The sequence below is a fragment of the Phalaenopsis equestris genome, unplaced genomic scaffold, assembly GCF_001263595.1.
Source record: "Phalaenopsis equestris unplaced genomic scaffold, ASM126359v1 Scaffold000095, whole genome shotgun sequence".
NCBI lineage: Eukaryota > Viridiplantae > Streptophyta > Magnoliopsida > Asparagales > Orchidaceae > Phalaenopsis > Phalaenopsis equestris.
In genome coordinates, this window is record NW_018164537.1 from 370,202 (window position 1) to 393,462 (window position 23,261).

General features: G+C 33.0%; 1 protein-coding gene across 3 annotated transcripts in view; it reads right to left on the bottom strand.

Moving 5' to 3' along the window:
- The window catches only part of LOC110020375 (transportin MOS14), a 63,551-nt gene that overhangs the window by 17,631 nt on the left and 22,659 nt on the right, over positions 1-23,261 (bottom strand). For all 3 annotated transcript variants that reach the window (XM_020718456.1, XM_020718457.1, XM_020718458.1), the window contains 10 exons: positions 21,656-21,747; positions 15,019-15,146; positions 12,311-12,386; positions 12,073-12,193; positions 11,906-12,005; positions 11,716-11,797; positions 5,494-5,576; positions 4,352-4,471; positions 1,149-1,200; positions 887-1,042 (listed from right to left, as the gene is read on the bottom strand). In XM_020718456.1, the coding sequence (XP_020574115.1) occupies positions 887-1,042; positions 1,149-1,200; positions 4,352-4,471; positions 5,494-5,576; positions 11,716-11,797; positions 11,906-12,005; positions 12,073-12,193; positions 12,311-12,386; positions 15,019-15,146; positions 21,656-21,747 (1,010 nt within the window). The remainder of the gene's footprint in view (positions 1-886; positions 1,043-1,148; positions 1,201-4,351; positions 4,472-5,493; positions 5,577-11,715; positions 11,798-11,905; positions 12,006-12,072; positions 12,194-12,310; positions 12,387-15,018; positions 15,147-21,655; positions 21,748-23,261) is intronic.

The following is a 23,261-nucleotide window of genomic DNA, read 5'->3' on the forward strand; positions in this document are numbered from 1 at the left end:
AAAATATTTGGTCAATCCTCCTTCAGTTCGAACACAAGTAGCAGCTCTAGTATACATATCTTTAATGACTTGAATATAAGTCATATCAACACCTTTATTTTCAAGAACTCTCCAAAGGATATCTCTTGGAACCTTATCGTAAGCTTTTTCTAAATCAATAAAAATCAAATGTAGATTCTCCTTATTGTCTCTGAATTTATCCATCAAACTTCTCAATAAATGTATAACTTCCATCGTAGACCTGCCCGACATAAATCCAAATTGATTATGAGAAATCTTTGTAATACATCTTAACCTATGTTCAATTACCCTCCCCATAATTTTAAAGTATGACACATCAACTTAACTCCTCTATAATTTGCACACTCTTGTGCATCCCCTTTATTCTTAAAAATGGGAACCAAAATACTTTTCCTCCGCTCCTCATGCATCTTTTTAGTTTTTAAAATAATATTAAAGAGTTTAGTAAGCCAAGAAACTCCCAAATCTCCTAAACATTTCCATAGTTCAATTGAGATATCATTACGTCCTACAGACTTGATACATATACAAATGAATAGCAAAATGTTACGAAGTTCAAGAGAGAAGAATGACATGAATGTAAAACATAAAACAAAATTTTACAATTACGCTCACTTTTTTCAATTCCCGCAGTCAAAAGTTACTCATCTGTTCATCCTTCATAATTTCAAAAGGAATCAAAGAGAAGGAAAAAAAAAAAAAACATTTTGAAAAAATTTATATTCCAGGAGTGATGCAGCCAAAGATTATCCCTTATTTGGAGATAAGCATGAATTATTTTTCATTACTATGTAAACGGTTTCATAATTTGCACATGCGTTGAAACAAAACTGGAAAATAAAGTGGTAATATAATGATACTACACCTTCACAGATGTATTTGAATGCAAGGGTGGCAGCGCCTGCAACATCATCTGAGGTGCTCATTCCTTTAGTAAGAATATCAACCAGTGGAGGTAGTATTGGTTGTTCAACTGGAGCAGAATTTATCCATTTTGAATAGGCTCCAATTGTAGCACAAACTGTTAAGCATCAAGCAACACGATTTAAAAAGAAAATAATTTATATTTTCAATGAAAGCATAACAAAAATTGAAAACGGGAGACCACTACTGCAGAAAAGAATTACCAGTCTGAAGTAGTTGAGGTTGGTGAGGGAGTTTTGCCAGTAACTCCATAATCTGAGATTTTGTAGAACAACTCAGCCAGCAGGTGCTTAAAAACAGTTCTTTATATATATATATATATAAACGAGAAATTTCATGTTGTTTATCATCAAATTTAGCATGCCTAGAGGATGCAACTGCTTATGTCGTTTCCAACTTTGATAAAACTAATTTAGTTTGAAAACAATATAAGGGGGAAAAGAAAGCCAAGAAATCAAACAATAAGCACAAACAAAGCATGCATAGTCCATCAAATCATAAATTAAAAGCCGGAACAATCAGAGACGTTGCAGGAAAGTATGCATTGAAAAAAAAAGTTTAACTCACATGAAAACTAAATATTTTTTAGATGAATCCCTCAATTCTGCAATGTTAGTTTATATTAAAAGACTAACGACATTTTTAGAATTTTTCAGAGTTTAATATTTGTTCCTAGGACTTTAGAAAATATTTTCAACCTTCAAATGAAATCAAGCACATGCTTTCAGTCCATTTTTAAGCCTGATTAAGTATCTTGAAAGGAAAATTTAAGTTAACCACTGTGAAAAATATATGATAATGACAAAAGCCAGTTGTAGTCTTGAAATTGTCATCAAAAGAATCAATGAATAAAGGCACTATTTTTCCATCTATGGCACGGGTTATAGGGCCTCTACTGCTTTAAGAATCTTGTTACAACAATATCATGACTACAGTTTCTATGCTATATCTTCTCAAATATAACTTTTTCTCTAATAAAACTCTTCAATACAATGTAACACAGAAGGTAACCACAAACAGCTTGCAAAGGGGGGCTAGATAATCGGGCAAGATCATGTCATGGTGTGTTGCACGCCCCTTGGGCTCTGTCATTAAAGCATTGCTAGGCTAGCATTTTGTCTCAATTAGAAAAATGAGTGCTAACACTTCAAAAAAGAAAGTTTAAACCTATTTCAGATGAAAAGTTGACATAGAAAGATGTTGAAGAGTTTTGAGGGTTGCAAACATAAGGACCTACACTAGACAAACTGACAAATCAAACGTTGGTGTAAACATTTTAAGTTTTAAAATAGTAAATTTTGATAAAAAAATAGTCTAATGAAACAATAAAAGATGGAATGTTATAAATATAGTGCTAGAGAAGTGAAGCTAATGATGATCAAAATGGAAAAATTCGTACTGGAAATTTAATTACTCCTAGGCTATGCATGCTACAAGCTTAGGTAGTTTAATTTTTAAAGTTATTTAAATATATCTTTTCGAACAATGTTTAAGTTTATCTATTTAGCCATTTATTCGAACTTGAAATGCAACAAAACATGAAAATGATGGATTTCACCCAACAAAGTTTGATGTAATAATTACCAAAATCAAAACAAGATTATTAGGGTAAACGTTCACTCAAAATAAAAAAATAGAACTATTAAGTTAAAATAAAATTAACTATTTATTTCTGTGTCTTACTTCACTCATGGAAATGCATAAGATTGCACTTTATTCCCTTTTGAAGGCACTTAGTGCTTTTCACAAAAAAAAAAAAAAAAAAAAAAAAAAGAAGTGACTTTTGCTCACAAGGTACAACCAACTACTCCAAAAGCTTGAACAAATGCAGGCGGTAGAACCAAGGCTCTCAACACGACTAGATCGGCAGTTGCATCATGATTTTCATTAGTTCTCTTATTATGTAATTTTTTCGTTGCTTTATCTTCTAAATCTTTGTTGCTTCATTATTTTTGTCAGTTCATGATTACCATGAACATTGTTAGTGTTCTCATGAGCAGTTCAAACAATTGGCAATTTGTACCCTGCATATAGATAGGGTAGTTAGAACTCTAAATGATGACACGTGAATTAAAGCTTTGCTACAGATTGGCCCTACTCTCTTTCATGAGAAGAGTCAGGTTTTCAATCTCTCAAATCTCTCCTCTTTTCTTGGGTTAATTCTCTTCTCCTATATCTCCTTTAAACAAAAGCAGCAGTCTAACATATCAAGCAGGATAAATACCTGTTAGAATGTGAGAAAAAAGGAAGAGTGCCGCTGGAGCTTACCACCCGCATCACTCCGCGTTACTGTAGCTGCTGCAGTAACCACGTCCCCCTTTTCCTATTTAATCCCTTTCATTTCCTGACACTTTTCCATTATAGTTCATTTCCTTCTCTACTTCTTTCCTATTCATCTCCGTGTCTACTATATCTTTTTCCTATCCTTACCTATTTTATCTACTAATCCCCTCTTTATGTAAGGTCCTATTTTTTGAGGTTAGGGAGAGTTTTTGATGAGTGTTGATTACAATTGCTGCCTTTGAGGCGTTATTCCCCTCCAGGGGTTGTACCCGATGACGAGAGGATGCTCCGATTGCAACTCGTCTGAGATGGTGACCGTCTCCAAGTTTGGGTGATGCTCCGACTGTAGCTCAACTCTAACGAGACATTTATCTTTCCTCAGCCCCTCCGGTCCCTTTCCAGCAGCCGCACATCACCCTTCGGTCTTCTTCCTGCTGCCCTCCAGGCACTCCCTCCTCATTCCAGCAGCAACCCCGCTGCCTCAGTCCCTCCTACACCTTTCTTGCTACAATTTGACGTCTCAAAGCAGGCCCCACCAACATCTTTCTCATTGTTGTTTGGTGCATTCCGCAGCTGTCCCTGCACCCTCCAGCAACCGTAACCACTCCCCTACAGTCGCCAGCCACCTTCCAGCCTTCTTCCAGCAACCACAACCCCTCTCCTACAACTGCCAGCTACTATCCAGGCCTCTTCCAACAAGCACAACCATCTCCCAATGGCCGCACTTCCCTCCTGCCAACTCCCCTCAACCGCTAACCCACCGTCCAACAGCCTCCGTCCGTAGATGTTTATGTTGCTTGTGATTATTTGTCGTTATTTCCTACTTTTTAAGTGTCATGTTTGTAATATGTTTGAAATTCAAAAATAATATTTGTGTTTCCGTTGTGATTAGATTTTCTCCGGTATCAAAGAGAGTTGGAGTATAGAAGAGAGAAAATAAAAGATTTGATGCCTAAGAGGTTTTTGGGGTATGGCTTCAGGCTTTAAATGGTTACATAATAATGATATTCAACCAAATTTACACATTGAAATCTAGAAACCATCAAACCTCCTATATATATATATATATATCACAAAATAAAATTATTATATAGATGCCCTTTGATAAATATAAGTAATATACCTGGGGTAATATTTCCACTTCCTGTGGTGGAACGGACTGCGATATAGCTTGAATGCAGTATAGTGCTGCCTCTACAGGTTGCCATTTGTAGTTTTCATCATTGTTGTAATTTCCAACTGCCTGTGATAAAGAACCAGTAGAATATATTCTGTTAAAGAAGAATGGGGCAGTGTCAATCACAACACGATCAAAATATAATAAGAGAATTTATTACCATTGCTTCTTATAAGTTACATTTCATTAGACTATCAATTCTTTGACTAGCAAAATTGTGATAAGCTGTGATTTTGTTAAGTGCAAATATAGCAATGAGGTTGTTCTGTGCAGTTTTGTAACAATTAATGTTCATACTTCCAAAGAGAAGAAGTCATTTGTCATGCGACTCACCTATGAATGTAAAAGATATGAAGGAAATGCATGTCAAATAACAAGACATAAAATAGCTGAAAACAATCCGAACAAAGTATGATACATCGTAATATGCATGAGAAAACAACTTAAGTGTATCATGGAATGCCATCATCTCCAAGGTACAAAAACATTGTAATATGCACTAACAATTTAAGTGTATCATGGAGACCGCAAAGAACTAAATAAGGCACAACAAAATATGATACATCACACTCTATGAGTAAACAAAAAGAAAGGTAAAATTTTAAACAGTAGTAAAGAGTGAACTATGCTCATTGTCAACATCTATGCCAGAGTGCAACTAACATTCAGAGTTTTTACAAGGTTATAGATATAAAAAAAGTAATTGTAAGTTATAATGGTGGGAAATGGCAATGAAACAGAAAAACAAACTTAAGCTAGTAAATAATGGAAACTATAACCAGAAAATAATTTAAGAAAAATGGCATTTACATACATACCACACAATCTTTATATATTTACATATCTAATGCCTAAAATTCCATATTTACATGCATAGCACTTAAATCATTCACATCACATTAAAAATACCGCTATACTAACCTTTTAAAAATGAAACATGTATTTGGACACGTTTAAAATACAAAAGTGTTGTGAGTGTAAATATCAAGCTTTAGGTAAATGCATAAGAATTTTGTGGTATGCATATAAATTTTCATTGAGATAAATGGTTTCCACACAAAAGAAAAAGGATAAGTCATTTAACGCACCTCAACTAGCTTCATAAAAAGAATTTTTAGTGTTGCTTCTCCTCCTAAAACTTCAGTAGCATCAATCAAAACATCTCCAACAGCTGGAAAAAAAGAGAACATAATAGTGCTAACAATTTCAACTACTTCTAAAACAGCTAAAGATTGAAAGAAAAACTCATTGTTTGTAATCACAAAATGCAAACAAACATGCATGTTTTAGCATGCCTTCATGCACATCTTTCAATTATAACTACTAGTTTGTTTAAGATTTTGTATTCTGAATTTTTTTCCAATTGGGCAAGAAGCTAAATTGCCATTTCAAGACCACAATTGTTACCCGAAAAGGCCAAAGAATATATGAACTTGGTCGAACAGCAACGGAATTCTCCACAGAAAAATGCAAGAGGCCAGGTTGGACATATATTCATGCATATGTGTGTGGGCTTCTAGATGGATTAAGGCTGGGAAAGATGAAAATCTTTTCCACTGTGATATCATCCTAATTACATTACAATAAATATGGAAGAATCTTTTGATAACTAATCAGTTATTATAAGACTTATTTTCTTATATTTTCCTTCCTAGGTTTAGTTCATAATTAAGTGGCCTAGGTTTTAGCAGGTGTTTGTCTATAAATATCCATGCCTTATGTTAGGAAGGACAGTTTTTGTGCGTTTATAGTTGGGTTATCCTAAAGTCGGGAAAAGATTTCATTATTTTGTGATGGATTTCCAAAATTAAGAGGAAGGTGCTGAAAAAAGGTGTTCATAATGGAGTCCAGGCCTCCACCAACATTGAGGCCAAGGGTCCCCATCGCCTTCTATGGCTATCAAAGGTTGGATGCCCATAGGCTTCGAAAGGGAGCGATGAAAACATTTTTTATAGAGACAACAATTCTTAAATAACATTATGCTTCTTCTTTGTTTATTTGTTGTTTTCCTTAATTTTACTTGCAGAATTAAATATGTAACAGTAGTTACAGTGATTGTTTTGAAAGAAACAAGAAGAAAAAAAGTTTTACATCAAGTTTCATATGTGAATTCCTAGAATTTTAATCAAGTCTTCTGTTTTCCAATCTTAATTCAAAATTGATTTATGGTTTTCTTTAGACAATTGATCAACTCTTTCTTCTATTTTTTTAAGAGACTAAGAAATCCAACCAGCATCACTTCTGGAACAAAGCCTTGTCGAAGAATTCCCAATCACAATCAAAGACAAAGGGAAGAGAGAGGAGGGCAAACTGGGTGTGAACCCCAATAGATTGTAGTGACTAAGAGCTCCTTTAAGCTAATGCAGCCAATAGGCGTGCAAAGTTAAAAACTTGAAGCCAACGCATCTAAGAATGGATATTTAAGTGACAAATCATTGCAAGCTTTCACCGCAACTGGAGTAAATTAGATTTTTGTTTGTTTCGTGGAGTCACTAGTTGTCCACAGTTTTAATCATTATTAAAATACTTTGGGATCAGTAATGCAACCTTTGTTAGAAGTGGAGGCCTATTTGTTGATGGTGCATAACAAACCATATCAGAAAGAATTTTATGGAACCATAACAAATGACACAAAGCACGCTATAAATAATCATGATAATGGAAAGAAGCAAATTAATGTTTAGGTTCAAGTGTTCAACACCTCAACCAATATATGAAATTGACAATAAGAATAAGAAAAAAATTAGCAAACTTTCTGGAAGTCATATCTCCAAGTCAATAGAAAAAATTAATAAGCACATATTTAACATAAAATAGCACTATTTATTCTTCTAATCATCTAATAATTCTAATTATTTAGCACTTCTAATCACTTAACACCACAAACTTATCAGAAATTTGAAACCGAAAAGTTCATGTATTACCTGATCCTAGTTTACAGAAAATAGTATAAAATTCCTCGGCCATTGTTTTAAAAATAAATTTTCATTGGTGGAATAACCTTAAGCAAATGAGGGCTGTAGAGGGTAATCATAAAAATTTCAAATGAAAAAAAAATGTAAAAAGAATTACAACAAAAAAGGTGCTTTCCATCTCCTTTTAGACAAGAGGCCTTTATCAAAAATGCTTCATAATTTCCAACAGGGTTTGTTCATAAAATATACAGCTAAGTTCGAACTATTGATGTTAAAATGAGATATAGTCCATCGCGCGAAAGATACCATTACTCTATTCATCAATAGCTTGCATTCCGTGACTACAAATATCATACAATTACAATAATATTAGACATTATCCGATATCAATAATTAGCTCATTAAGTAGAATGATAACAAGCCAATGCAAAAAAATTTTCTTTTAGATTTGACAGAATTTCTTAAAAGTTAATACAGCAATTTATGATGAGACACCAGGAATGCCTCCTATAAATAATCTTCTAAATCATTCATAAGTACTCAAAATCAATGAGACAAGCACTTCTAATTCTAAAAATGCACTAATAAAATACTTTGGATGCTCTAGTTTTGAACACATTGCATCAATTTGCAAAAAATCATTCCGCTGTCCTTAATTGAAGAGGTTTCGCCCAAGAAAGAGGATATGGTAGAGAATACTCCTAAAGTTGACATTTATTGTATGTGAAGGACTACTCGTCTTTCGCAAGTTTTAGTGTTATTGTAGATCAAGAGTTTAAATGGTTGACAAATCATCTTTTATATTAGCTATAAAGTACAAAGAAAAGTGTACAAAGTAATTATTGTGAGGAGAGTTGTGAAAATGTAAGCTCTGTTTAGTGCAATTTTTTATAGAAGGGAATTTATAATAAGAGGTTTAGTGCAAAATTGTTCCAATGAATGTATGACATTTACTATTGAGATTGCCAAGACAATATGATGAACACAGCAGCTATGACGGTCAAAAAATTACTTATTAGAGTATATGAAGGAGAAAAAGTGGTATTGATGCCTTTAAATGAAGAGTTTGAGAAGGTTGATGAATTTACTTCAACAGTCTCCAAATCAATGTTCTTTAAAGCTGTGCAGTCCTTCGCTTCCACTTATGCTCGCGTTTAAGTTGAAAGAAAATCAAGCATTAAGATGGGTAGCATAAAATATTTATCTATCATTATAACAATATCAAAATATTTTTCGTACAAATATAAGCATAAAAGGAGGGTTTGTCTTCACCATTACAATAATTAAACATAAATGGGGTGGTCAAAATAGAATTCTTGATGCCCTTAGTCAAATACATCCTTTCAACAGTACTCTCCAATCAAAACGAGCTAAGAGATGAGATAATAATAATAATAATAATAAATTATTCTAGCAAAAACCTTCAACATGTAATATTTTTACCATACTATAAGAAAATGTTTTAGTCATCAATGCCAACTCCTCTTCAACCAAAGAGAATGACATCATTACAATTGTAATTAATATAAAAAGAATTTTTCATAAATAATCAGTTATTAGAGGATCTCCTTTTTTTTCTAACTTCATATGGGGCAGTTTGGAAATTAAATGGACAAGGAGATAGTAAATGTCTGTCAAAAGGCAGCCAACTTTAGCTTATTAAAGGAAGTTTTTTGTGAGATTCATTTCACGCTATCGTTAGTTGGGTAAGGATATTCTATGTTAGGGTGGAATTTGCCAAATTATGAGGAAAGTAGTGAAGGAAGGTGTTCCTAGTGGAGTTTGGGACTCCAACACCATTGATGCCTTGGCTCCCACATCCTCCTTCATTGGTTGTCAAAGGTTTCCGAATGACCTTGCAGTTGTTAACGGGCTATAGCAAAATTGGAGAGGAAATCAAAGTTGGATTCCCATCCATAGTCTTTAAAAGGACGTGGTGATTACTTTTTCTGTTAAAAAAAAAATTCTAATACAATATCATATTTTTGTTTGTTTGTTAGCTGTTTTCCCTCTTTTTCTTTCAGGATTAAAGGTGAAACTGCAGGACAATGATTGTTTCATAAGAAACAAGAAGCCAAATTTATTTCATTAGCTCTTGAAAGTGAATTCATGTAGACATGCTTCCTTCCCCGTATACATTGCTTCTTCTTACAAGAAAGGCAGATGTGCAGCTGTAAGAGATGATACGAAGGCTAACAATGTCTGGGCATACGAGTTGGTCAACCTGACACGACCTGAAAAACAGAGTGAAGATTGGAAAGGTTGAATGCACAGGGAATTTTATGGAGATTAGTTTCAACAGTCTTTGAGTAGCAAGAATACCTCTTCTTGACTCCTACAACGCCTCTAATCTAGTTCTTTGTTTCCCAATCTTAATGATTCATTGTTTTGTTTAGACAACTGATCTACCCTTTCTTCATAGTTTTCTTGGGACAATTGATTTACTCTTCCCTATTACAACTTTTCTTTTAGGAAGCTAGATTTTCTAACCAACATTCCTTTCAGATTAAAAACTCTTTGAAGGAGTAATCACAAACAGGGATAAGGGGATGGGAAAGTTCACCTGGTCACAACCCAATTGGATTGTGAAAAAAAGCTGTTTTAAGCAAATGCAGCCATCCATCAGATGAAGTTGAAACACAAGAGTCCACACCCTGGAGTCTACACATCCAATAATGGAAGTCTACATGAGAAATTATTGCATATTGCTATTGTACCTTTTCTGTTTTTTCCCTAGTTGGGGTAATTTTGATTTGAGTTTGTTCTTTGGAGTCACTAGTTGTCATCAGTTTTATTCATCGTTAAATTATTTTAGGTTTAGTAGTGCCAACTTTGTCAGTAGTATGCTATACTTCTTGGTCACATCAAGTATTGTATATTTCACTAGCAAAGTGTTCTTGACATTTGTAACAGTATCACAAAGATTATAAACAAATGGAAGGTATTTTCAGTTGTCAGTATATCAATATGAAACAACAACAACAAGCCTTTATCCCAATAAGTGGGGTCGGCTACATGAATCCTTTTTCTCCATTGCGTCCTATTGAGTGTCATATTATTATTTAATTCTAATAAAATAAAATCATTTTATACAACATGTCCAAGTCTTTTTAGGTATACCTCTGTCTTTCTTAACATAAATCGAATGTAAAACATCGACTCTCTTAACCGAATCATCAGATGATTGACATTTAATTTGACCAAATAATCTAAGATAACTCTCTCTAATGTTGTTCGCCATTGGATCTACACCAACCCTATCACGAATATACTCATATCGCATTTTGTCTCTATGTGTCAAGCCACTCATCCACCTAAGCATTGCATCTCAACAACACTTAGTTTTGTTTTATGCTTCTCTTTTAAAGGCCAACATTTTGTGCCATGGAGCATTGCAGGTCTCACCACCATCTTGTCAAATTTTCTTTCAATCTAAGCGGTACTTTATTATCACACAATAGGGCTGATGCATTCCTCCGCTTCAACCAACCAACTTGAATTCTACTAATAACGTCCCCAGCTATATCATAATCACTTTGAACAATAGACCCAAGATATCTATAACGTTCACAACTTTTAATGATTTGATCACACATAGTTACAAATCTGCCGCTAGAACTATTGTTACTAAAATTACATTCCATGTATTCAGTTTTAGTCCCACTCAAACGAAGGCCTTTAGTCTCCAATGTAGACATCCATAATTCAAGTTTTTCCTGAACTCTTTCTCTAAGCTTATCCACAAGAAGAATATCATCAGCTAAAAGCATACATCAAGATACATCCTCCAATAAATGTCCAATAAGAGCATCCATACCTAAAGTAAAAAGATATGGGTTGAAAGCCAATCCATGATGTAATCCAAATTAAATATAAATACTTGATCAATCCTCCTTTTGTTCAAACACAAGTAACAGCTCTAGTATACATATCTTTAATGACTTAAAAATAAATCATATCAATACATCTCTTCTCTTAAACTCTCCAAAGGACTTCTCTTGGAACCTTATCGTAAGCTTTTTCTAAATCAATAAAAATTATATGTAGATCCTCCTTGTTCTCTATGTGCTTCTCCATCAAACCTCTCAAGCAATGTATATCAATAAGAAACAAGGGTTTCAAAAATTCTAAATGATCACAAAAAGCATTTCATGAGAGGTAATAATATTACATCTTCGTACATAAAGTAATGCTATGCAGTCTGAATCCAGTCCAACTCCTTTGCATCCAAAATCTACCATTAATATTTCTCCAAATTTTAATTTTGTCATTCTTTCAAAAAAAAAAAAAATAAAGAAAGAAAGAAACCATGATGTAGCTTTAAACAAGGACTCTGAAAGCTTTTTTTTCATTTTTTCCCAATAAAAAAAAAAATCTCTCTCATTATCGCACTACCATATCTGATGTGCTTGAAATCCTTCTGGTCCTCCTCAGATTGGTCATCATAGTCTTGAGGATATTCAACACGGGAATTAACCTGACAAAAATAATACGATATTGTGGTAAGCCGCAAAATATCACATTTTTATGATTGATTATGTAAATTACTAGATCCACAAAATTAAAAAGAAAATAAAATACTCACCAAGGTCACCAACATTTGAAATGGTAAATGAAAAATGTGTAGCCTCTTCTTCCTCTCATCGTCAATTAAAACATCAGATTCATATGATGAATATGACTCCCTGAGATGCATATAATTTAACATGAATTGTTTATGAGCACAAAGTAGTTAGCGGATGTGAGAGTGACCTTCGAGTTAACTGCAACTGCAAATGATGCCAAAAATTAAATGTCATCGAAGAAATGTCATATTCAGGATGCGAAGCAACTTCAAGCAAAGCATGCACAATTAGCATTGATTCCTCAGAACCTGAAAAAAACTAAAATTAGTTTTACAATTATCAACTAATAGCAGCAGAATGGTGCAGCCGATATAGATATTCTTTGACATGCAAAATATAATCAATATTTTATATCACATTTATACCACTCGCAATTAACTCAACATAGGAATCGCCCATATCTGCAAATAAGCGAGCAACTGCCTTGATATCCTCTTCATCCTGTTAAAATATAATTATTAAAATAATAGGAATTGATGAGTATGCCTGATGACTACATAAGGTGCTACAAGGTAAGCAACTGAAGAGCATTAGCTGAATGAAACAATAACTGTAGAAGAAAACAAACAACTGTAGAAGTGCACCCAAGAGAACACTTCTTCCTTAACATTCTGATATCATACAAGAAGCATCAATACTTCGATGAAAACAAGGGGTAATCGGATAGCTACTCTAACAGAACTTTTACAGTGCATGGGCACATTGGCCCATCCCACAAGAGGGAAAAATGAAAGGAGTACTATTACCAATACAGGCATTACTGGGCTCTTCAAGGGGTACCAAAATAGCAGCTCTAACAGAAGATTTTCAGATCAAATTAGCCCATCCCATATGAGGAAAAAAAGTACTATCACCAAGACCGGTATTGCTGTGCTCTTAAGGGGTAATCAGATAGCTGCTACAACAGAACTTTCTCAGGACACGACAGCCCATCCCACATGAGTTAAAAAAAAGTATTATTTGTGTGGGGGTGGATAAAATATTATTTATGTATGCCCTCAAGCGATATATAGAAAACATACTTTACACCCATATTATAGGTATGATTTTGAATCAATTATGACCTTGATATATTTATAATCAATTTGCATCAATACCTCAAGTCCCATGATTCAAAAGTTTGAGTAAATCACTTAAAAAATATCCAAATAAATTGCATTTTTTCATTCTTACCATGGCATTTTGACTGTAACCATCAATAGGCCTACACGTCACTTGAATATAAGAATAAACCATAACCAAAGCAACACAACCACATTTTACAAAATTTAAAGATACTAAGTTGAAATTTTTTAAATTTTTAATACAACTTTTACTAAGTACACATTAATGAAGAAAAAAAATTATCTCTTGGCACATGCAAATACTACTGCTTTTCATAAGTATTAGAGATACATAAACAAAAAAAGTAACACGCACCCTTATAGTAATAATTTTTTGTTCATTTGTAGTGGATAGCACACTATGACTATCGTTAGCAATTAACTCTAAAATAGGATGAATTATCTCAACAAAGTACCATACTAATTCAGGTCCTGAACCAGTGTTCCCATCAAATGTGGAAACCACTAGAAGCAAACGTTAGATGATGGATTATTCATTATAATCAACATATTGAAGGAAGTGCAAGTTGGTAATGCAATCAAGGCTGGTTAAATAACAACACTTGCAACAGTTCCCCATGTTTTCTAGAACTGTAGAGCTGCTGGTGTCCATGCCTCCTTCCAGAGAAATTTTGACATGAAAACACGCATTCAACTATTTCACTTGTAACATCTACAACTTTAAAATGGGTGTTGTGGTCACAACTTAAAAATTCAACCAAAATACAGTACAGGCAAAAGAATGAAGAAACCAGCAAAGGTAATAGCCAACAGAAATGTGATAAAATTATAAAAAAAATATGAAGATTGGGAAAACATAGGAAAGAAAATTGAAGTACAAAGCAATGAGTTGATGTGAGAAGAAAATCGCCAGACAGACCATAGCACAACAAGACCTAAAAAAAATAAATGAAAATAGATATTTAAACTTTGTTTGGTTTTATTATCATCAATTGTGTTATGTTGCATTGTGATATATATCATTGTGCTCTCAAAAGCAAATAAATGTTTAATTAAACCATGTTTTCAAACTATTACCTATTAAGGAAAACATAGCATAGAAAATTGAAGAGGAAAGCATTATGTTGATGTAAGAAGAAAGTGGTTATTCTGATCATATCACAATAAGCACAATAAGATCTCAAAATAAAAGAAATGAAAATGGATATTTGAATTGATTGGCATTACTATCCTTTGTTGAACTATGTTGTGCAGTTTATATAGCGTTGTGTCCCCAAGAGCAGATAAATATTTGTGAAATCATGTTTTCAAACTATTAACTAATGTTTTATAAAAGCTGATTTATAAAAAATTGTTGGGCGCTAATTTGTGGTGATCAACAAGCTGAAAATGGATACTATGGATAACATAATTACATTATTATAAATGCATTTTCATGGGAAGCTACCATAAGTGACATTCCAAAAAAGCTAATTTTTTTTTAACTTTCATGTAACCAAACTTTTCTACATATCAGCTACAAGTCTACAACAAATGCCTTAAAATTGATTTGCTTATTTAAGGAGTTCAAAAAAATAAAAGCAAAAAGCAGAAAGTTAGACCCGAATGGTCTGCACGTCAACTATAACTATGGTAGAGGTAAGACTTTAGACTAAACCACTTAAGGAGACCATCCTAGACAATCAAGAAATTAAAACAATTTGGTCATATGGATTAAAGAAAGCATTCACAAAAATAAACATCAAAACATAACAAAAAAGTTCTCAACCATCACACTTAAAGTAATCTGCCCAAGCTTTAATAGACATTGTAAAGATATTAACAGATACAGCCATTACATAGATTATAACAGTCACTACGTAGATTTTAACAGTCATGAGCTAAAATTTCCATTACTTGAAGACGTTTCTTTAAATATTATTTAAAAAATACCAAAATAACTCATGTGATGACATTGAATTAATTGTTTTGTTGTTACAAATGGTTATTAAAGTGTAAATAATTATTACCTTCGAAGAATCCATGAGCTGACCCTTAAGTCCCATAACGTGAGGAACAAGTACATGAATTAAGGGCATGTGGGCAGAAGCACCAATGGAACCATTTTTCGTAGTGTAGTGTATTAATTCTGACACAACTGCCACAGGAAGAAAACAAGACATAAGAGACTGCCAAATATCTTTAGATGAATTATATATTATACTTTAGAATTAATAAGAAAGTAAAATAATAGCCATACCTGCAAGCAATGAGAAACCCTGCAACCCAACATTATAATCTAGTGCACAGAAGTGAATAGAACAACACAGCAAAAGCAAACAAACTACAGTCGCCTTTTTTATTTTTTAAGGTCGCCTTAATTTATAAATATGACACAAAAATAATAGCCACATAAAGTTTGGAAGAAGACTTTTTCTTTTCCCCACTGTTTATTCAAGTCGCCATATAAGATAAATCAGTTCAGTTTCTAATACCAAAAGGAAGAATTCTACAAGGTAATGAGGCCGAAATGTGAACCTGTTCCTCAATGTGACACAAACCCATACACAACCAAAGATTCCCATATATTTTCAAATACAAGGAAGCCTTTCACTGATGTTTTGAGTAATATATCAGATTGGAGGAAAGAGTAAAAGCGTAGAGTCAAATTGGCATGACCCAAATATCTCCATGACTTGGCTGATGGAATATAAGGTGTTTTGAGTAAAAGAAGAGTGAAGCAAATATATGCGTACACGAAACAAATCTCGAGAGTCTAAATTCAGAGTTGTATGTGTTCAGAAAAAAAAAGTAAAAAAAAGTGATGGGAAGAAATGTTTGTGAAATTGACCAACAAGGCATGACTGAAAATCAATCATAAGAATGTCAGTAGTCCTCTATGACTACCTGCAGTACTCCATAATTTCCATTTTTCGGAGCAATGGGGCACCAATCAGTCGGTCCGAGTGTTGCATGCCCCCACCCCACCCCTCCTCCCTCCTCCCTCCTCCGGGATGGCTCAAAATTAACGTGGATGGTGCTCTCCACTCATGCTATGCCGGTGGCATTAGCATTCTCATTAGAAAAGAGAAAGGTGATTTCATTTTTGGCTACTGGCCATCCAATTGAACATTATCAGTTCGCTTAAAAAAGCGCTCATGTCGAACTCCAGCCAATTTTAGCTATCAAGCACCATTTGGAGCCTTGGATGTACGAAGTTAGGGGCATTATTATTGAAAGTGACAATATGAACATCATCAGTTCGCTTCAACATGCTATGGCAACCGGCACTCGGTGGATACATTCACTTGATATTGAAGACCTCTCTTTTTTGAACTCTTTTCAACAGGTTCTTTTCCAACACATAGATAGAAGGAAAAATATAGTTGCTCATACTTATGCTCAAAATGCTATACATGGCAACTTTCTTTAGAAATGTTGATAATTCACATTTTCATTTTTCTTCCCTTGATTTTGACCGAGTCCAAATTTTGTAAGGGCTTCGTTGCCCCTTTTTTGTAACTTTTTTTTTGATATAGTAATGAAATATGCACATTTCAAGGAAAGGGGCTAGTGAAATTGGGCAGCAAGACAATGATTGGGACACCTGTAATGGCCTTCATATAATTAGTTCCAAACATGGAATATCTTCCTTGCAGTGCATGATAAGGGTGCAAATAGTAACACTGAAACCAAAGGCGGGCATCATATACTCAATAACCCCTTTTCATTGTCTAAAGAAAAAAAAAATGAAATTAATGGATTTGACCTGGAGTACAAAATATATAATCATCAGGACACTAACTAGTTCCATAGCATTTTCTTTATATAGTAGTCAGAGTGTGCATAACTGCACGTGAAAAATATTATATTTCAACAAGTAACAGATATTTGTTTCAAAAAAATATTAACATTTAAATGCGGGGTAATTTATTATTTAAGATTAATAGTTAAACTATTACATGAAAGAAAAGCAAATAATTACCAAGGGAGAAATGGTAGATTTTAATGGCTTTTAATTTACTGGAAATATTGAAAAAAAAAAGCCAGAAAAAAAAACATAAATGATTGATAGTTTATTTTAATGGTTTTAGTTTTCAAATATAGCATACGAATTAAAAATGAACTCCTGGCTATTGATCCCATGAACTTAAGATAAAAAGCATTTTAATGATCACAAATGAAATTTGATAAAAACTGACGTTATTAATTATAATTAATGTAGGCGTGAGCTAAATTACTTCTGATTAAGCTCAAATTTACAAATCATAATAAAATACAAGCTTAAATACATTTATGAGTCAAGTGAAACTGATAATGCAATTAGCTCGAGTTAGCTCAACAACCATCACGTCAAGCTACAAAGTACAAAAATGCTTTAATTATTTTTTGAGTTGTAAACTAATGTAATTTAAGCCGTAAGAAATGTTAAGAAGGCGCACGCACACAATTAATTTAAATTAAAAAAATATTAAATCAAGTACTAAGCAAAATTGGAAAAATCAAAACAAATCTTATTCTCCAATCAAGAACTACATTACACAATTAAATTCTATTTTAATTCAAAAAAACCGAGTAGCTTGATTAGTTAAGTTATTATTTAATTGGTGAAAATTAATCTTCCGATCATAACATGTGGTGTGCTAATTTTCAAATAAATTAATAAGGTTATTTTGCATTAATTATGATATTCGAATCTTAAATTAATCAACTTATATGATGCATATTGTAGTGTATGATCAGTTTAATAAAATTATTTAAAAATCACCTGTTCATAAACAGCCAAAATTTTGATAATAAATTAAAATGATCATCCTATACAATCAACCAATAATTTAAATTACAATTTTCAATCATTATTAACTAAGGATTTGATTAATTGAAGGGTGTTGATTATTGTTGATAAAATCTAATAAATATAAGCATAATTCTACACTTGTAAAACCTAAAATGAAAATTAAATTATCTCATACGCCAGACCATCTTTTTCATTCAAATCTTATAATTATCAACCTAAAAAATTTGGTTATGAGAACTTCGTTTTTAATTCTAAAAAGAACAATATTGAATCTCATTAACTGGTGGGATAGTCGGAGTGGTCAGTTTCACGCCTTAAAGTGAACATTAATTATCTAACAAGATAGGCTAGGAGTTGCATGCATCTCACTATGAATATAAGTGTTGTTGGTTTCTCTATTATCCATCAAGGAGGGAGGATTCTATGTCTTGTGTTAGTTAAAGAGAGAATAGCAAATAATCCAGAGGGAGGCTCAAAATAGATTAAGCCAGCTGGTGTCCAAACCACAACACATCAGTTCATATTTCTTGCTCCATTACCACATTTTTAGTAGTTTTAGTTCTTTTATTTATTGCAATGCAGACATAAATTATGTATACTCTGCATATTTTAATGCATATGGTGATGAATTCAAGGAAACTATATAGAAAAATAAAAAATTTAATATCTTCAAAAAAAATTATTATATTGCTTGAAAGCAGAAAAAAGAAAGAGAATAACTTAAATCTATTTGATGCACAAGATATTATGATTTGAAGAAAATTATTATTCTTTTTTTAACCATGCACCAAAATAAAATATATTTTAAAGCTTCCTATCTTTTTAATATTTTAAAATACCCAATTTACAATATCTGGTTAAGCTACGACACAGACCGACTTTATATTTTTAAAATTTAATAATGAGTATAGATTTTAAAAGCAACGAAAAATACTAAATGAAATTGAAAGAAAACAAAAGCTAATATTTATATTTCTTACTTTAATCCTAAAAAAATAAAATTTAAGTTAAAATATAATTACAAATTAGACAATTCATAGTACATGATATAAGTCTAACTAATCTAAATCATTAAAATAAAGTAAATATCATCATTTTAAGTTATTTTATTTGATAATCAAAAATAATTTTAAATTGGATATTTAAACAATCTTGTAAATGGTAAAAATCCAAAGTCTAAACATGCAAAATATGAGATGATGAAATTATAAAAACTTAAAGGCATTTAATTATGTGAGAAGAAAATACTTTATTTTAATTAGTTTACGACAAAAGATGACAATTTAAAATGTGTGGGTGGATGAATAGGTATGTGTGTGCGTACACAAGATGATCTCTACATCTGCGCCAAAACTAAAAAAAGAACAAATGCGACAAAAATAGAAGACAAAGAACACATCACGTGAGGCTCGAAATGCTTCGACTATAACATTCACATAATCATAGATTGCTAGGCAAAAAAGACCACGCTAATAGGTCTAACATATTGAGGTTAACAAGATGTAACCCACACAACCAATTTGATTGAGATGAAAATGACAAGTCACAAATTCGGCATCACACTAATCAAGTTCAAAATACCATGATCGCAATTGAAATTATACAAACTTTATTTATTCATAAAACTGACTACATTGCTACATTTGGAATGTCGATAATACTTAGTAGAGACTCTGAACATGGTCCCACACAAGCAGAGCTCGAAATGACTCGATCAGAGCCAAAATTGTTCAACCATCATCTATTCATACATCAAATTGTGTTAATTGGTCCAAAATGAAAATTACTTGACGACATGAAGTTCAACGTGATGATGCAAATCTAAAATATGAGAGCCATGAGGATACATGAAAAAAAAAATTGACACAAATAATTCATTTTTAATTGTCAAATTAATATAATAATGATCATGATATTATATATTTATTTTAAAGAAACTAAAAACCAATTTAAACAAAAATTTCATACTTATCTTTGTATTCTCGGTAAAGTCAATCCCAAATCTTACTAATATCCCTAGTATTTGGCACCAATCCTGTCTACACTTTATGTGCTTCCGGCTCCTACTTGCATGACCCTCCTCCTTCCACACACAACAAGCCATAAACATTCGTCTTTCGCTAAGGGTACTCTTTCTTCCCACTCATGCATTCTCTCTTAGCAATTGCTCCCCACCATTCTCCTTCAAGGTCCCATAAGCAGGCCGCTTGCCCACGTGTTGCCTACTCCCGCCATCTCCCTCTCTCACAATTTGTAAATAACACATGTGATGGAGCAGTATGCCCCATGCGAGTTTTGCTTAGCATGGCAAGAAAAATATACATTACAAATATTTCATGCAAATACCCCATATATGCCTTTTATAGGCCTAGTGAATTTAAAAGACTATGATCACAATGCCTTACACTACCGACCAAGAGCATATTTCTTAAAGTGATGGGCAGGCCAAGCACTCTCATATGCACTTCTTTATCAAGAGGGAAAATATATATGTTAAAAAATTTTTGCAGATAACCCATGTGCACCTTTCTTAGAGTGGCGAGTTTTGAAGCCAATGATCGCAGTGACAATGAGTTGTTTATTTATTTTATGTGATGCGCAAACCTAGCACATTAGGACCCCCCCCCCACAACACATTTGAAGGATGTCAAATTGCATCAAAATGCTACTTGAAAAGAACAAAAGCATGCCTTATTAAGATGAACGCAAAATAAAAGGAATCTAATAAATGTAATTTACACAAAATTGAACAAAAATTAAATAATGGACAAGATTAGATCTTTTTAGGTCTCATAAGCAACATGTGGACCCTAAACATTTACCAATAACTAGGTAAACAAACAAAAGTCAAATTAACCGAATATACGTCTGATATGCTAAACATTATCAAAGAAGTAAACATTTTGACAATGTAAGCACTCCTCCAATCGTGGATTGTAAGAACTTTCCAACATATGAAGGGCATAAGTTAGAAATTATTTTGTATTGTATGGTAGAATATGATCACAGCTCATTTACCATAAGCACAAAGTTATTTTTCAACATGACCCAAAAAAAATGCTTGTATGTAAAAAATATCATTTTCCAGCCTAAAATAAGAGCTCAAGATTCATTTATCATTTTTGAAATAGCTAAACTAGATCTGAAAAGTTTCTGGATAGGACAATGAACTCAAAATTTCTGGTTAACTGCTACCTGTGTCCTTCACATCTTTCTTCACTAAATAAGAAAGGTACAAGTCCTTTCCAAATTAGAAAATAAAAACAAACATCTACTATAACAGTTAAAAGCATGAAAAACTATTCCCAAAGAGGTGTCCTCTAATATCCATTATGTTTAGTTAGCACAGAATATAAACTTTTTATACACTTAAGTTGCTAGAGAATAAAATCTACAACTTAAAGTCTGGAACTGTCCACCTAATCAACATAACATAATATAGGCAGACAATAGTAACATCGATAAAGACACGAATGACAAAAAATTTTGCTTGAGGTTTTATATAATGATTAGGCTTAAAAAAAAAAAAGTCTTCATATTGCACGGATAGAATCATATCATATTTTATTGTATTAGCATCAACAAATATCTAATTGAAGTAACCAATCAAAATATTTGCAATCCTACCAAAAAAAAAAAAGGATTTTTTGGGATAACTGAGCATGTATCTTATGCATGCATACCGACCACCGATAAACTCACAAAAAATAAGAAAAATATCAGTGCTCGTGAAACTGTCAACCAATGACATATTTGCAAGAAAAACAAGTTGAGAAGTATACGCAAAATCAATCAATTCAACAATACATGCCATCAGATAAAACTTATAAGCATATTGTACAAGTTTCTTGAAGGTTGAGTTGAAGTACCATTCACAGCAGCTTCAAGATGTTGCTCAGAGTTTAAACATGATAGAGCAGCTTGTACTAAAGGATGTAAAGCAAGTGTCGAAGCAGAAACCCTGAAAGAGAAACTTGTTTAACTTCTAAGAAGCAATCAAAAGTTATATCTAGTGGTTAGAATCTGAGCAAAATAAAGTGCTTGCGAGCAACTCAATTATAGGTAAGGTTACTGCATTTAGTTTTTATGATTTGGTTAACATGCACAGCAATACAGCACTCAATGAGCAAGCTCAAACATTAAATGGTGCTTGTGTCTAAGAACAAGCCCATTTGTTTAGTTAATCTCTAATAAAAAGATTGATAATGCCAATAATCACTTTAGTAGCTTAATGTTGGTAATTTGATAATTGCTCACGCAAAGAAAATAGAAGAGGGACGATTAGTGTTTTTTCAATAAAAGACATTTCAAACATTGAAACCAATAAAACCAAAAGATAAACCAAATCATTATCTACAAAAAGTATGGGTACAGAATAGATGACAAAGGCTCTTTGTCATTTCACCATGTCAAACATACCTCATCATACTGTAACGAAGATTAATTAATGTTTGAATAGGGAAAAAACTCAATAAAAAAAAAAGTAAATTACAAGTAACCCTCCGGTTTACCCGAAATTTAAGGGCAAAGGTTTAGAAAACACTCCCACATCTTGTATCATGTATTTCAGCAATTCCTGAGCTTCATAAAGTTGCTTCCCCGCTATCATCCTTAGGTACTCTGCACATCCTCAAACATTGCCCCATCTCCCCAGCTATCCTCATGAACGGTAATGCACAATCAAAAAAGAGTAAATTACAAGTAACTCTCCGGTTTACCCAAAATTTAAGGGCAAAGGTTTAGAAAACACTCCCACATTTTGTATCATGTATTTCAGCAATTCTCTGAGCTTCATGAAGTTGCTTCCCCGCTATCATCCTTAGGTACTCTGCACAGCCTCAAACATTGCCCCATCTCCCCAGCTATCCTCATGAACGGTAATGCACAATCATCATGGATTGCAATCCATAAGAAAAGGTCAAACACAGGATGCTAGAAATAAGACTGCTAGGCAGGGGACTTGATGATGCCAGGGAAAGAACAGTAATATCAGCCTTCCCAAACCAACACCATCGATGCAAAATGTGCATTGGTTGTCAGCCAGAAGACAGGGAATGGGAAAAAAGATGCTGAGAGTAGCAGGACGGTGAACAAGAAGAATAAAAAGAGAAAAGTTCATTATAGTTTTTTATATGTAGAAGACTCGTATGACAGAATAAACCCATCTCGAACATACATAAAAATAAGTATTGGCAAAAATGAGCCATTCAAATCTTTGGAAAAATGTAAGACTCATGGTAAATCTTGAGGCCAACATTTAATTTACCACCAAAAAAAAAAAAAACACTAGAAAAATATTTAGGTTATAGCAAAATCCGCAATGAAACACAAAAACTAGTAGATTGCAGGTTTGGTTCAATAGAAGAGGACAAGATTGAAAAAAAATGACAGGTTAAAGTCAAGTTAATAACTTACAGAAAGGAAATGGAGATTCAATAGTTATCCACTCCTCTATAAGAATGAGCACATTATAAT